This window comes from Heterodontus francisci, chromosome 10, assembly GCF_036365525.1.
Source record: "Heterodontus francisci isolate sHetFra1 chromosome 10, sHetFra1.hap1, whole genome shotgun sequence".
NCBI classification, from domain to species: domain Eukaryota; kingdom Metazoa; phylum Chordata; class Chondrichthyes; order Heterodontiformes; family Heterodontidae; genus Heterodontus; species Heterodontus francisci.
In genome coordinates, this window is record NC_090380.1 from 87,875,238 (window position 1) to 87,889,289 (window position 14,052).

The 14,052-nt window shown below is 38.9% G+C and overlaps 1 protein-coding gene across 14 annotated transcripts in view; it reads left to right on the plus strand.

Annotated features, from left to right (window-relative positions):
- Positions 1 to 14,052, plus strand: part of LOC137374607 (fibronectin type III domain-containing protein 1-like) — a 323,625-nt gene that overhangs the window by 193,756 nt on the left and 115,817 nt on the right. For 10 of the 14 annotated variants that reach the window (XM_068040959.1, XM_068040964.1, XM_068040968.1 and 7 more), the window contains 6 exons: positions 479 to 619; positions 1,129 to 1,272; positions 2,475 to 2,615; positions 8,961 to 9,101; positions 11,518 to 11,658; positions 13,207 to 13,350. The exons of 1 other annotated variant lie outside the window; for it this stretch is intronic. In XM_068040959.1, coding sequence (XP_067897060.1) covers positions 479 to 619; positions 1,129 to 1,272; positions 2,475 to 2,615; positions 8,961 to 9,101; positions 11,518 to 11,658; positions 13,207 to 13,350 — 852 coding nt within the window. The remainder of the gene's footprint in view (positions 1 to 478; positions 620 to 1,128; positions 1,273 to 2,474; positions 2,616 to 8,960; positions 9,102 to 11,517; positions 11,659 to 13,206; positions 13,351 to 14,052) is intronic. 3 more of the 14 variants (XM_068040962.1, XM_068040960.1, XM_068040970.1) reach the window with 3 other exon arrangements.

The following is a 14,052-nucleotide window of genomic DNA, read 5'->3' on the forward strand; positions in this document are numbered from 1 at the left end:
TGATGTCTTGGGTGTGAATTCAGAAATAGAGTAAATAATTAAAAGTGCATGTTCAACTTTGTGTGGTGACAGATGTTAGAACACATGCTGTAAATGCTATGCCACACTTGTACAGTTAAATTAGTGTTTGGTTTACTGTGTGTAAAGCATATTTGATGGGCAATATACTGTCTTGCATGGAATCCATTTGTTGTGATAATGAAAACAACAATCCACTGCATCTCACCTGGCATTTAAGCATTTTGCTTATCTCTGATGGATTATTTGGTCAATGCATTTCCTTCATGAAGTTTAGAGACTGTGCTTGGCTGAAAAGTGTCTGGCAATCCATTTAATGTTGTTATAATGAAAGAAAAGACCAATTCTGCAACAGTGCTACACTGTAATGATGTCCAGCAATGCAAATATATGCAACTCGGGTGTTATTTCTATGAGACATTAAGAATATTGTACCTGGCTTCCTTCTTATCCCCTGCAGACCATGAGGTGCCAACCTCTGACACTCCTAATGTGTTCAATTTAATCTCAGAATATGAGCTGCTGGTCACTGACACCCCTAATGTGTTCAATCCAATCCCAGAATCTGAACCTACTAACATAGGACAGCAAGAAGTTACAGGTACTTCCGACAATATTTGTGACTTGGGAATAGAGTAAATAATTATTAGTGCATGCTGAGGTTTGTTATACAGTAACAAATCGTTAGGGCACATGCTGTAGATTCGATGCCACCCTTTTACAGTTAAATGAGTATTCATAAATGTGTGTAAAGTGTATTTGATGGTCAGTGTACTGTCTGGCATGGACCATATTCTTGTTGCACAAAGTATATGAAATGAACAATCCATTACACATCTGGAACTTGAGCATTTTAAGAACATAACGTAATATTAAATTAAATAGACAATACATTACGTCACGTATAGTTTAGTTTTGCATGAAGTATTATGTGTGCAATTTATGGGTACAGTGGAATCGATTTAATTTTGTTATAATGAAAGAATAAGATCAATTCTGCAACATTACTATGTTGATGTCCACGGATACAAATATATTCATCAAAACAACACAGGGATTATTTTCACAAGAGATTAAGAATTTTGTATCTGGTTTCCTTCTTCTCCCCAGCAGACTATGAGGTATCAACCTCTGACACTCGTAATGTGTTCAGTTTAATCTCAGACTATGAGCTGCCAGTCTCTGACTCTCCATATGTGTTCAATCCAACCCCAGAATTTGAATCTGCTAAAATAGGAAAGAATGAAGTTACAGGTACCTCTGACAATATTCTTTGGTGTGAACTCAGGAATGGAGTAAATAATAAATGCATGTTGAGGTTTTGTGCTACAGTGACAAATACTGTAGACTCTATACCGCACTGTTACAGTTAATTGAGTGTTTGGTTTCGTTGTGTTTATGGTGCATTCGATAGTCAATGCACAACCTTTCATGGAATCCATGCACAGTAGTTGCACAAAGTAAATGAAATGCACAATCTGCTGCATATCTGCGGGAATTTATGCATTTTGCTTATCTCTGTTGGATTATTTGATCAACATACTTATTTGATGAAGTTTGGACATCTGACTTCAAGAAGGATATCAAGGCCTTGGAGTGGGTGGAGATTAGAATGGTAGTAGAGATGAGGACTTCAGTTTTGTGGAGAGATTAAAGAAGCTGGGATGTTCTCCTTAGAGCAATGAAGGTTGAATGGTGATTGAATAGATGTGTTCAAAATTCTGAGGGGTTTAGATAGAGTAAATAGGGTGAAACGGTTTCCAATGGCGTGAGGGTCAGTAACCAAAGGACGCAGATGTGAGATAATTTACAAAAGCACTAGAAGCCACATGGGGAGAAATTCTTTTATGCAGAGAATTCATATGATCTGGAAGGGCGGTGTATGCAGTTTCAATAGTAACTTTCAAAAGGGGATTGGATAAATATTTGAAGGAGAAAGAATGCAGGGCTATGGGGAAAGAGCAAGGAAATGAGACAAATAGAATAGCTCTTTCAAAGAACTGGCACAGGCATGATGGGCCAAATGGACTCCTTCTGTGCTGTATGTTTCCATGATTTATATACTGCTTGGCTGTAAAGAGTCTGTCAACCTATCATGGCTATACTTTTATGAAGCTTATTTTATGATAAATATCTTTTACATAGAGGAAACAATGTTGCCGCATGGAGCTTCTTATGTATCACATTTGTATGAAACTTTTTGAACATAATTGAAATTATTAGTCAATACATTATGTTGTGTAGAATTTAATATTATATGCAAAGTATTATTAGTCACACGATCCATTGTTACGTCTAAATCCATTTAAAGTTACTATAAAACAAAGTCTAATTATGCTACATTGCCACATTGTAATGATGTCCAGCAATGCAAATGTATTTATCAATACAACTGAGGTGTTATTTTCATGAGAGATTAAGAATTTTGTAACTGGCTTTCTTTTTACCTCCTGCAGACCATGAGGTGCCAACCTCTGACACTCCTAATGTGTTCAATTTAATCCCAGACTATGAGCTGTCAGTCACTGACATCCCTAATGTGTTCAATCCAATCCCAAAATCTGAACCTCCTAAGATAGGAATGAATGAAGTTAAAGGTACTTCTGACAATATTTATGCCTTTGGTGTAAGCACAGAAATGGAGTAAGTAATAAATGCATGTTGAGGTTTGTGCTACAGTGACAGATAGTTAGCACACATACTATAGATGCTATGCCACCCTTTTACAGTTAAATGAGTGTTCGGTTTAGTTGTGTTATCAATGTATGGCCTTGCATGAAACCCATTCGTTGTTCCATAAAGTATATGAAAAGAGCAGTCCATTGCATATCTCCTGGATTTTATGCATTTTGCTTATCACTGGTTATTTGGACAGCATGCTCGTTTCAAGAAGTTTGGGCACCACACTTGAAGAAGGATGTCAAAGCCTTGGAGAGTGTGGAGAATAGATTCACTAGAATGTTAGCTGGGATGAAGACTTTGGTTTTGTGGAGAGACTAGAGAATCTGGGATGATGTTCCTCAGAGCAAAAAGGGTTAAAGGGAAATTGAATACTTGTGTTCAAAATTGTGAAGAATTTAGACAGAGTAAAGAGGGAAAAACACTCTTCTCTGGCATGAGAGTCAGTAACCAAAGGATGCAGATGTGAGGTGATTTGTAAACGAACCAGAAATGACATAGGGAGAATTTGTTTTTACTTAGTTAGTTGTTATGATCAGCAATGCGCTGCCTGAAAAGCCAGTGGATGCAGTTGCAATAGTAACTTTCAAAAGGGAGTTGAATAAATAATTGAAGGGGGAAAATGCAGGGGAATCAGATTAATTTAAACAGTTTTGAAGAACCAACATGATAGGCTGAAATAGCTCCTTCCATGCTGTATGATTCTATGATTTAGACACTGTGATTGTCTGTAAAGTGCTGTCAACATATTATTTCTATCAAAACCTCTCATCATCTTGAAAACCTCTATTAGGCCACCTCATAACCTTCTCTGTTTTAGAACAGAGAACTTTTCCAACCTCTGCTTATAACTGAAGTCCCTCATCCATGGTGACATCCTGGAAAACCTCCTCCTTTGTAAGGCCTTTACGTCTTTCCTGAAGTGTCATGCCCAGAATTGTCCACAATAGTTCAACTGAGGTCTAACCTGTGATTTGTGGAGTTCTAGCATGATCTTTTTGCTTTTATATTCTATTTGTCTATGTATAAACCCAAGTAATCCTTATGTCTTTTTAGCCACTTTATCAACTTGCCCTTCCAGCTTTAAGGATTTGTGTATATGGACACCAGGGTCTCTATGCTCATCTACACTTTACAAAACCATTTATAGTACATTGTCTTTCAAATTTAGTCATCCCTAAGTACATCATTTCATAATTCTCCACATTACACTGCACCAGCAATGCTTCTGACCATTTCACCACCCTGTCATCTTGAGCCTATAAATATCCTTATCATGATCTATTACTTTGCCAAGTTTGCTGCTTCCTAGACCAGAGTCTAGCTCATTCATAAAAAAAAAATGAAAATACTACTGTCTGCTGTGTTTCACTTTTGTATCCATACCATTACTTTTCTCTCAATTCCATGACTTTGCATCTTAACAAGCCTCCTATGTGGCACTTTGCCAAATGCCTTCCAAAGGTCCAGATATACATACATCTGCTGTGCTACCCTGATCAACCTTTCTGTTACCTCATCAAAGAATTAAATCAAGTTTGTCAGACACAATTTGCCTTTAACATAGCCATCCTTGATTCACTGATGCCTTTCTAAATAAAAGTTTATTTTGTTTGTGATAATGGTTTCCAGTAACTTCCCCACAAGTGATGTTAGGTTGACAGGCCTATAGTTTCCTGGTTTATCCCTCTCCCCTTTCTGGAATACTTGTATAACATTAACAACCCTCCAGTTGATTGACACTACTCCTGTATCCATGAGGATTGAAAGAATGTGACCAATGCCTCTGCTATTTCTATTTTTGCTGCTTTCAGAAACCTAGGATGCATTATGTAGAGTTTAATATTGCATGAAATGCATTATGAGGTAATAGAGTCATTTACTGCATAGAAAGAGGCCTTTCGGCCCATTCAGCCCATACCAGATCTCTATGGAGCAATCCAGTCAGCCCCAATCCCCTGCTCGATTCCTGTAGCCCTGCATTTTTATTTTCTTCAAGTGCCTATCCAGTTTCCTTTTCAAATAATTGATTGTCTCCACTTCCACCACCCTCGTGGGCAGCGAGTTCCAGGTCATTATCACTTGCTGCATAAAAAAAGTTCTTCCTCACATTCCCCCTGCATCTCTTGCCGAATACCTTCAATCTGTATCCCCTAGTCCTAGTACCAACAGTTAATGGAACAGTTTTACCCTGTCTTACTTATCTAAGCCTGTCATAATCTTGTATACCTCTATTAAATCTCCCCTCAATCTCCTTTGCTCCAAGAAGAATAACCCCAGCTTTTCCAGCCTAACCTTGTAACTAAAATCCCCTATCCCTGGAACCATTCTGGAAAATCTCCTCTACAGCCTCTCAAGGACCCTCTTATCCTTCCTAAAGTGTGGTGACCAGAACTGGATGCAATCCTCCAGTTGGGGCTTAACCAAAGCTTTATAAAGCATAACTTCCCTGCTTTTGAACTCCATGCCTCTATTTATGAAGCCCAATATCCCATATATTTTACTAACCACTCTCTCAATATGACCTGCCACTTTCAAAGATCGATGCACATGCACCCCTAGCTCCTTCTGTCCCTGCTCTATTAATTATATATTGCCTCACCCTAGCCCTTCTGCCAAAATGCATCACCTCACACTTATCTGTATTAAATTCCATCTGCCTCCCATCTTCCCATTCTGCTAACCTATCTATGTCCTGTTGCAGGCAGTTTGTATCATCCTCACTGTTTGCCAAGTTTGATATCATCAGCAAATTTTGAAATTCTACTCTGTATTCCACAATCCAAGTCACTTGTAAATAGCAAAAAAGCAATGGTCCTAGCAATGACTCTTGGGGAAAACCACTGTCTACTATCCTCCAGTCTGGAAAAACAACCATTTATCATGATTCGCTGTTTTCTGTCTTTAAGCCCATTTTTTATCCAATTGGACACTGACCCTCCTATTCCATGAGCCTTAATTTTGTTAACCAGCCTAATATGTGGTACTTTATCGAATGTTTTCTTGAAATCACCGCATTCCCTTTATCAACCTTCTCTGGTATTTTATCAAAAAATTCACGAAGATTAGTCAAACATGATCTGCCTTTTACAAATCCATGCTGGCTATCCTTAATTAAATTAAACCTCTCCAAGTGTCTGTTTGATTTTTTTTCCCCTGATTATTGTTTCTAAAACCTTACCCACCACTGATGTCAAACTAACTGGCCTGTAATTGCTAGGACTGTCTTTCCACCCTTTCTTGAATGAGAGTGTAACATTTGCCACTCTCCAATCCCCTGGCACCTCCTCCATATCCAGGAAAGATTGGAAGATTATGGCAGGAACTTCCAATAGCTCAACCCCAACTTCCTTTAACAACCTGAGATGCAAGCCATCCGGGCCAGAGGGCTTATCTACCCAAAGCATAGCCAACCTTTCCAGCACTCCTCCCTCTCAATTTTTACCCTATCCATTGCCTCTACCATCTCTACTTCTACCAATATTTTTGTCAGATTCCTCTGCCTTAGTAAACACTGATACTCATTAAGTATTCTAGCCTTGCCCTGAGCCTCTAAGCATATATTATCCTCTTTGTCCTTAATAGGCCCCACTCCATCTCTTACTATGAGCTTACTAGTTACATGCTGGTAGGTGATTTTTGGGTTCCCTTTTATGTTGACTGCTATTCTATTCTCATATTCTCTCTTTGCCAGTCTTATTTTCCTCTTCACCTCCCCTTTCAACTTAATGTATTTGGACTGGCTCTGACTTGAAGAATTCACCTGACATACATCATACACCCTCTTTTTTTTGTTCCATCATGATATCTATTTCCCTCGTCATCCAAGGAGCCCTGTTTTTGGTTCCTTTTGCCCTTGTTGGAATGTTCCTAGATTGTACCTGAAGCATCTCTTCCTTAAAGATAACCCATTGTTCCATTACAGTTTTTCCTGTCAAGTCTCTGGTTCCATTTTATCCTGGCTAGATCCCTTCTCATTGCATTGAAATTAGCCCTCTTCCAATCTAGCTGTTCTACCTTATATCGTCCCTTGTATTTCTGCATTACGAGTCTAAACTTTATGATATAATGATCACTCTTGTCCAAGTGCTCCCCCACAGACATTTGGTCCACTTGGCCCACCTCATTTCCCAGCACCAGATGCAGCAATGCCTCTTTTCTAGTTGGGCTGAAAACATACTGATCAAGGAAGTTCTCCCGAACACTCCTGACTAAAAGATTGATAAGGAAGGTAAAATTAGATTACAAGAGAAAGCTAGCTAGAAATATAAAGACAGATAGTAAGAATTTCTAAATATATATATTTTTTAAAGAGTTAACAAAGTGAGCGTTGGCCCAATAGAAAGTGAGTTTGGGTAATTAATAATGGATAATAAGGAGATGGCAGATGAATTAAACATGTAGTTTGCATCGGTCTTCACTATAGAGGATACAAGTAACATCCCGGAATTAGCTATAAGTCAGGAAATAGAAGGGAGGGAGGAACTCAAGAAAATTACAATCACCAGGGGAGTGGTACTGAACAAATTGTTGGAGCTGCGGGCTGACAAGCTCCTGGGTCCTGATGGACTTCATCCTAGGGTCTTAAAAGAAGTGGCTAGTGAGATAGTTGATGCGTTAAATTTAATTTCCCAAAATTCCCTAGATTCGGAGAAGGTTCTGTTAGATTGGAAAATAGCGAATGTAACTCCTTTATTTAAAAAGGGAGGGCGGCAGAAAGCAGGAAACTGCAGGCCAGTTAGCTTAACATCTGTCATAGGGAAAATGTAAGAAGCTATTATTAATGATGTTATAGCAGGGCACTTAGAAAAATTCAAGGTAATCGGGCAAAGTCAACATGGTTTTGTGAAAGGGAAATCATGTTTAACCAATTTATTGGAATTCTTTGAGGGAGTTACATGTGTTGTGGATAATGGGGAACCGGTGGATGTATTGAATGTAGATTTCCAGAAGGCATTTGATAATATGCCACATCAAAGGTTAAGTGAGTGGCCAAAGACCTGGCATTTGGAGTATAATGTGGAAAAATGTGAAATTGTCCACTTTGGCAGGAAGAATAAAAAAGAAGCATATTATCTAAATGGTGAGAGATTGCAGAGCTCTGAGATGCAGAGGGATCTGGGTGTCCTAGTGCATGAATTGCAAAAGGTTAGTATGCAGGTACAGCATGTAATTAGGAAAGCTAATAGAATATTATCATTTATTGCAAGTGGAATTGAATGCAAAAATAGGGAGGTTATGCTTCAGCTATACAGGGCATTGGTGAGACCACATTTGGAGTACTGTGTACAGTACTGGTCTCCTTATTTAAGGAAGGATGTAAATGCATTGGAAGCAGTTCAAAGAAGGTTTGCTAGACTGATACCTGGAATGGGCAGGCTATCTTATGAGGAAAGGTTGGACAGGCTAGGTTTGTATCCGCTGGAATTTAGAAGAGTAAGAGGCAATTTGATTGAAACATGTAAGATTCTGAGGGGTCTCGACAGGGTGGAAGTGGAAAGGAAGTTTCCCCTTGTGGGAGAATCTAGAACTAGGGGTCACTGTTTAATAATAAGGGGTTGCTAATTTAAGACAGAGATGAGGAGAAATTTTTTCTCTGAGGGTCATGAGTCTTTGGAACTCTCTTCCTCAAAAGGCAGTGGAAGCAGAGTCTTTGAATACTTTTAAGGCAGAGCTGGACAGATTCTTGATAAGCAAGGGGGTGAAAGGTCATCAGGCGTAGGTAGAAATGTGGAGTAATCAGATCAGCCACGAACCTATTGAATGGCGGAGCAGACTCGAAGGGCCGAGTGGCCTACACCTGCTCCTAATTTGTATGTTGATATTTCAGAAATTCCTCCCCCACCTTTTCCTTTAGTCTAACTTTATCTCTATTGATATTTGGATAGTTAAAGTCCCCCAATATCATCACTCCATAGTTCTTGCACATCTCTGTGATTTCCCTGCAGATTTGCTCCTCTCTCTCTCTTTCTCTCACTATTTAGAGAGCTATAGAATACCCCTAATACCCTTTTTGCTTCTCAACTCTAACCAAATGGATTCTGTCCTTTCCTTCTCAAGGACTTCCTCTCTTTCGAATGTGTACCAAGTGTGGTTACAATGGCGTCCATTTAAAGTGATAATAATGAATGAATAAGGCCAATTGTGCTACTGTGCTGCTTAATAATATGCAGTAAATCAGATGTATTCATTAATACAATGAAGGTGTTCTTGTCATGAGAGATTATGAATTTTGTATCTGGCTTCCTTCTTATCCCCTGCAGACCATGAGGTGCCAACCTCAGACACTCGTAATGTGTTCAGTTTAGTCTCAGACAATGGGCTGCTGGTCTCTGACACTCCTAACGTTTTCAGTCCTATCACAGAATCTGAACATGCTCAGATAGGAGAGAAAGAAGGTACAGGTACTTCTGACAATATTCCTGCCTGGGACATGAACTCAGGAATGGAATAAATAATAATAAGTGCATGTTTGAGTTTTGTGCTGAAGCAAGAGAAGTTTAGGACACATGCTGTAGATGCTATGCCACACTTTTACAGTTAAATGAGTGTATTTGATAGTCTTGCATGCAACTCCATTCAATGTCGTGGCACCAATTGTTTTAAACGAGTAATCCATGGTCCATTTCCTGGAATTTATGCATGTTTCTTATCTCTGTTGTATTATTTGGTCAACATCCTTATTTCATGAAGCTTAGAGGCTGTGCTTGGCTATAAAGTGTCTGTCAACCCATTATAGCTATACTGTTGTGAAGTTTATTGGATGCCTCTTCTATGAACCTTTTGGAACCCATTTATTGTTGTACAAAGTATATAAAATGAGCAAACCACTGCACATTTGATAGAATGGAAGCATTTTGCTTATTTCTGTTGGATTATTTGGTCAGCACACTTATTTCATGAAGTTTGGAGACTGTGCTTGGCTATAAATTGCCTGTCAAACTATCATGACTATGATGTTGTGAAGTTTATTGGATGAAATTTAAACCTAGTGGAGGGAATCTTGCTACATGGAGTGTCTTGTCATGACACTCATATTAATCATTTTGAATAAAATTGAATTATTGCTGAAAGTAGAGACATGTTGTCGCAGCTTTTCAGCTTGCATTCATCAGGACAATCTGCAAGAATACCAATGTATGGGAAAACAACAGCTTTATATTTTATAAGAAGAGAGTTCTGATTGCCGAGCAAGGGAACTCTGAATGGAAGAGGCATTGCCATGGAGAATGCACCAGTTTACAATGACTGACCGTTAACTGCCAAGCTTTGTTTGAAATTTAAAGCAGGCAGCTTGACTCTGATTAGTCAAGGCATTGCCCTGAGGAATAAACCTTGAATGGCTGTCATTTATTTTGTTTAGCTGAAACAGGCACAATGTTGCACATGTTCCTTCTGTCTGCAAAGAACAGGGCCCTGTGTATTAATATATGTAGCTTCCAGTGCGTGCAAATGCACCACACTGCGAGCCCAACTGACAATCTAAAATTGTTTGTCAGCGTAATTCTTAGCACACTGAGGATTATTTAGCAAACGTTGTGCAATCGCGGAATCACATGTGTTTTGAGTTTTGGAAGCACATGCTGGTTGGGTGCAGCCTGTAGCTTGCCCGTTGTGAACAGCGGAAGGGACATGTTGTTTGATATGATCCACCAGTCTTTGGGATGTACTGCCTATAATACCTAGCATCACACTGGCATTGAAATTCATGTATCACATTACTCATTTGTGTGATAGGCAGGACGTCTTTTTGGTTTGATGGCAGCATCCTGTTAGTGGCGAACACCACAGCATGAAACAGCTAGCTTCACCTGTTACTCAAATTTTTGGGATATATTACCCTTCCAGGGTAATTTGAGGTAGACTGGGCACTTTTCAGGGCCATAAATGACGGCCTTAAGCCCGTTCATAAATTTGTGCGATATACAGCAAGATATGATCTGATCAGGGTAGCCATTGTCATGCAGGATGTCTTTGATTTGCCCTATTTCAGCATCAAGCTTGCATGGTGAGCAAATGGCTCGGGCTCTATTTATGAGGCTGTTGATAATGCCAATCTTGTAGTGCATGGAACTGTAAGAATCCCAACGAGATATGAATTACAATGCCAGTTTGTTGCTAGGTATATAGGCCATTTATCCCAAATACTGGCGGATCGTATCAAATAACATGTCCCTTCCACTGTTCACAACAGGCAAGGTATGGGCCGTACCCAACCAGCCCGTGCTTGCAAAACCCAAAACACAGTGTCCAATACTAGAGGTGATTCGGCGATTGGACAACATTTGTTAAATAATCCTCAGTGTGCTAAGAATTATGCTGACAACTAATTGCACCTGTTTCACCTAAACAAAATAAGTGACAGCCATTCACTGGTTCATTCCTCAGGGCAATGCCTTGACTAATTAGAGAGTAATCTGGTGCATTCTCCATGGCAACACCTCTACCAATCAGCACTCTCTTCTCATACAGTATAAAGCCATTGTTTTCCCTTACATTGGTATTCTTGCAAATTGTCCTGATGAGTGCAATGTGTCACTATTTTCAGCAATACTCAAGTTCTGTACTACCAAATAAAAATTGATTAAATTTACCCACTGGGTATAATTTAGTATTGCATAAAATGTATTATCATTTGTAACCTATTTGGTTATTTTAGAATAAATTTTTAATTGCTATTAAAATAACAGAATACTGTCAGTTCTACAACAATGCTACATTGATATCCAGTAATAAAAATATATTCATCAAAACAATACAGGGATTGTTTTCATCAGAGATTGAGAATTTTGTAACTGGCTTCCTTCTTATCCCCTACAGACCATGAGGTGCCAACCCCTGTCACTCCTAATGTGTTCAGTTTAATCTCAGACTATAAGCTGCCAGTCTCTGATACCCCCAATAAGCCCAATCCAATTCCAGAATCTGAATCTGCTAAAATAGGAAAAGATGAAGTTACAGGTACTTCTGACAATATTTCTGTCTTCAATGTGAACACAAGGATGGAATAAATAATTATAAATGCATGTTAAGGTTTTGTGCTATTGTGACAGTTACTTTGGACACATGCTGTAGATTCTATCCCACACTGTTACCGTTAAATGTGTGTTTGGTTTAGTTCTGTGTAGAGCGTATTTGACAGTCAACACACGGCCTTGCATAGAACCGATTCCTAGTTGTTGTACGATGCGCATGAAATGAACAATCCATTGTATATCTGCAGGAATTGAACCATTTTGCTTATCTCTGTTGGTTTATTTGGTCATCGTGGTTATTTTGTGAAATTTGGGCATTGCACATCAAGATGGATGTCAAGGACTTGGAGAGGTTGGAGAATAGATTTGCTAGCATGGTAGTAAAGATGAGGACTTCAATTTTGTAGAGAGACTGGGGAAGCTGGATGGTTCTCCTTGGAGCAAGGCAGGTTACGGGGAAATTAAATACTTGTGTTCAGAATTCTGAGGGTTTTATATAGAGTAAATATGGAGAAACTGTTGCTACCCACATAAGTGTCGGTAACCAAAGGACATGGATGCGAGGTAATTTGTAAAAGAACCAGAGGTGACAGGAGGAGAACCTTTTTTGTTGTGACTTGGATTGTACTGTGTGAAAGGGTAGTGGATGTAGTTTCAACCGTAATTTTCAAGAGGGATAAATACTTGAGGCAAAAAATTGCAGATCTATGGGGAAAGAGCAGGGGTAATGAAATTAGTTGGTTAGCTCTTTCAAAGAACCAGGAGAGACGTGATGGGCCAAATGGCCTTCATCCATTCTGTATGATTCCATGTTTTAGACACTGTGCTTGGCTGTCAACCTATCATGGCTATACTGCTGTGAAGTTTATTCGATGAAACATAACTTTTAAATATTGGAAACAATGTTGCCGAATGGAGTGTCTGCTTTATCAGTTTTGTATAAAACTTTTTGAATGTTATTGAATTAATTGGTCAATATATTATGTTATGTAGTGTTTAATATTGTATGAGAAGTACAGGGCGGCACAGTGGCGCAGTGGTTAGCACCGTGGCCTCACAGCTCCAGCAACCCAGGTTCGATTCTGGGTACTGCCTGTGCGGAGTTTGCAAGTTCTCCCTGTGACCGCGTGGGTTTTCGCCGGGTGCTCCGGTTTCCTCCCAAAGACTTGCAGGTTGATAGGTAAGTTGGCCATTATAAATTGCCCCTAGTATAGGTAGGGGAATTGAGGGAAGGTGGGGATGTGAGAGGGTAATGGGATTAATGTAGGGTTAGTGTAAATGGGTGGTTGATGGTTGGCACAGACTTGGTGGGCCGAAGGGCCTGTTTCAGTGCTGTATCTCTAAAATAAAATGCTGTTAGTTGCGCAATCCATGCTTGCGTTTACATCCATTTAAAGTTATTATATTGAACGAATCAAACTAATTGTGCTAATTTGTAGTGTTGTCCAGTAATAAAAATATATTCATCAATACAATTGAGGTGTTTTTCATGAGAGATTAAGAATTATGTATCTGGCTTCCTTCTTATCCCCAGCAGACCATGAGGTGCCAACCTCTGGCACTCCAAATGTGTTCCATTTAATCCCAGGCTATGAACTGCCGGTCTCTCACTCTCCATATTGGTTCAATCCAGTCACAGAATCTGAACCTGCTAGGATAATAGAGACTGAAGTTACAGGTATATCTGATATTTGTGCTTTGAGTGTGAAGTCAGAGATGGATTAAATAATTATATGCATGTTGAGATTAATTCGAAAGTGACAATGTTTGGACACATGCTGTAGATGCTATGCCACACTTTTACAGTTAAATGAATATTTGGTTTAGTTGTGTGTGTAGTGTCTTTGATGGTCAATGCACAGTCTTGCATGGAAGCCGTTCATTTTTGTTGCACAAAGATTATGAATGAACAATCCACTGCACTGCTACTGGACTTTAAGCATTTTGCTTCTGTCTGTTGGATTTTTTGATCAGCATGCTTATTTGATGAAATTTTGAGACTGAGCTTGGCTATAAAGCACCTGTCAACCTATCATGACTATATTGTTATGAAGTTTATTGGATGATAATGAACCTTTACATAGTGGAAACATTGTTGCTTCATGTCCGTTGCCTTATCAGTCTTATATGAATCTTTTTGAATAATATTGAATGAATTAATTTATACAATTTGAGTGTAATTTAGTATTGTATGAAATGTATTATTAAGTGTGCTACATTTGGTGACATTGAAATCCATTTAAAATTATTGTAGTGAAAGAATAAGACAAAATCAGCAACAATGCTACATTGATGTCCAGTAATACAAATATATTCCTCAAAACAAAACTGGGATTATTTCTTGAGAGATTAAGAATTTTGTATCTGGCTTCCTTGTTAT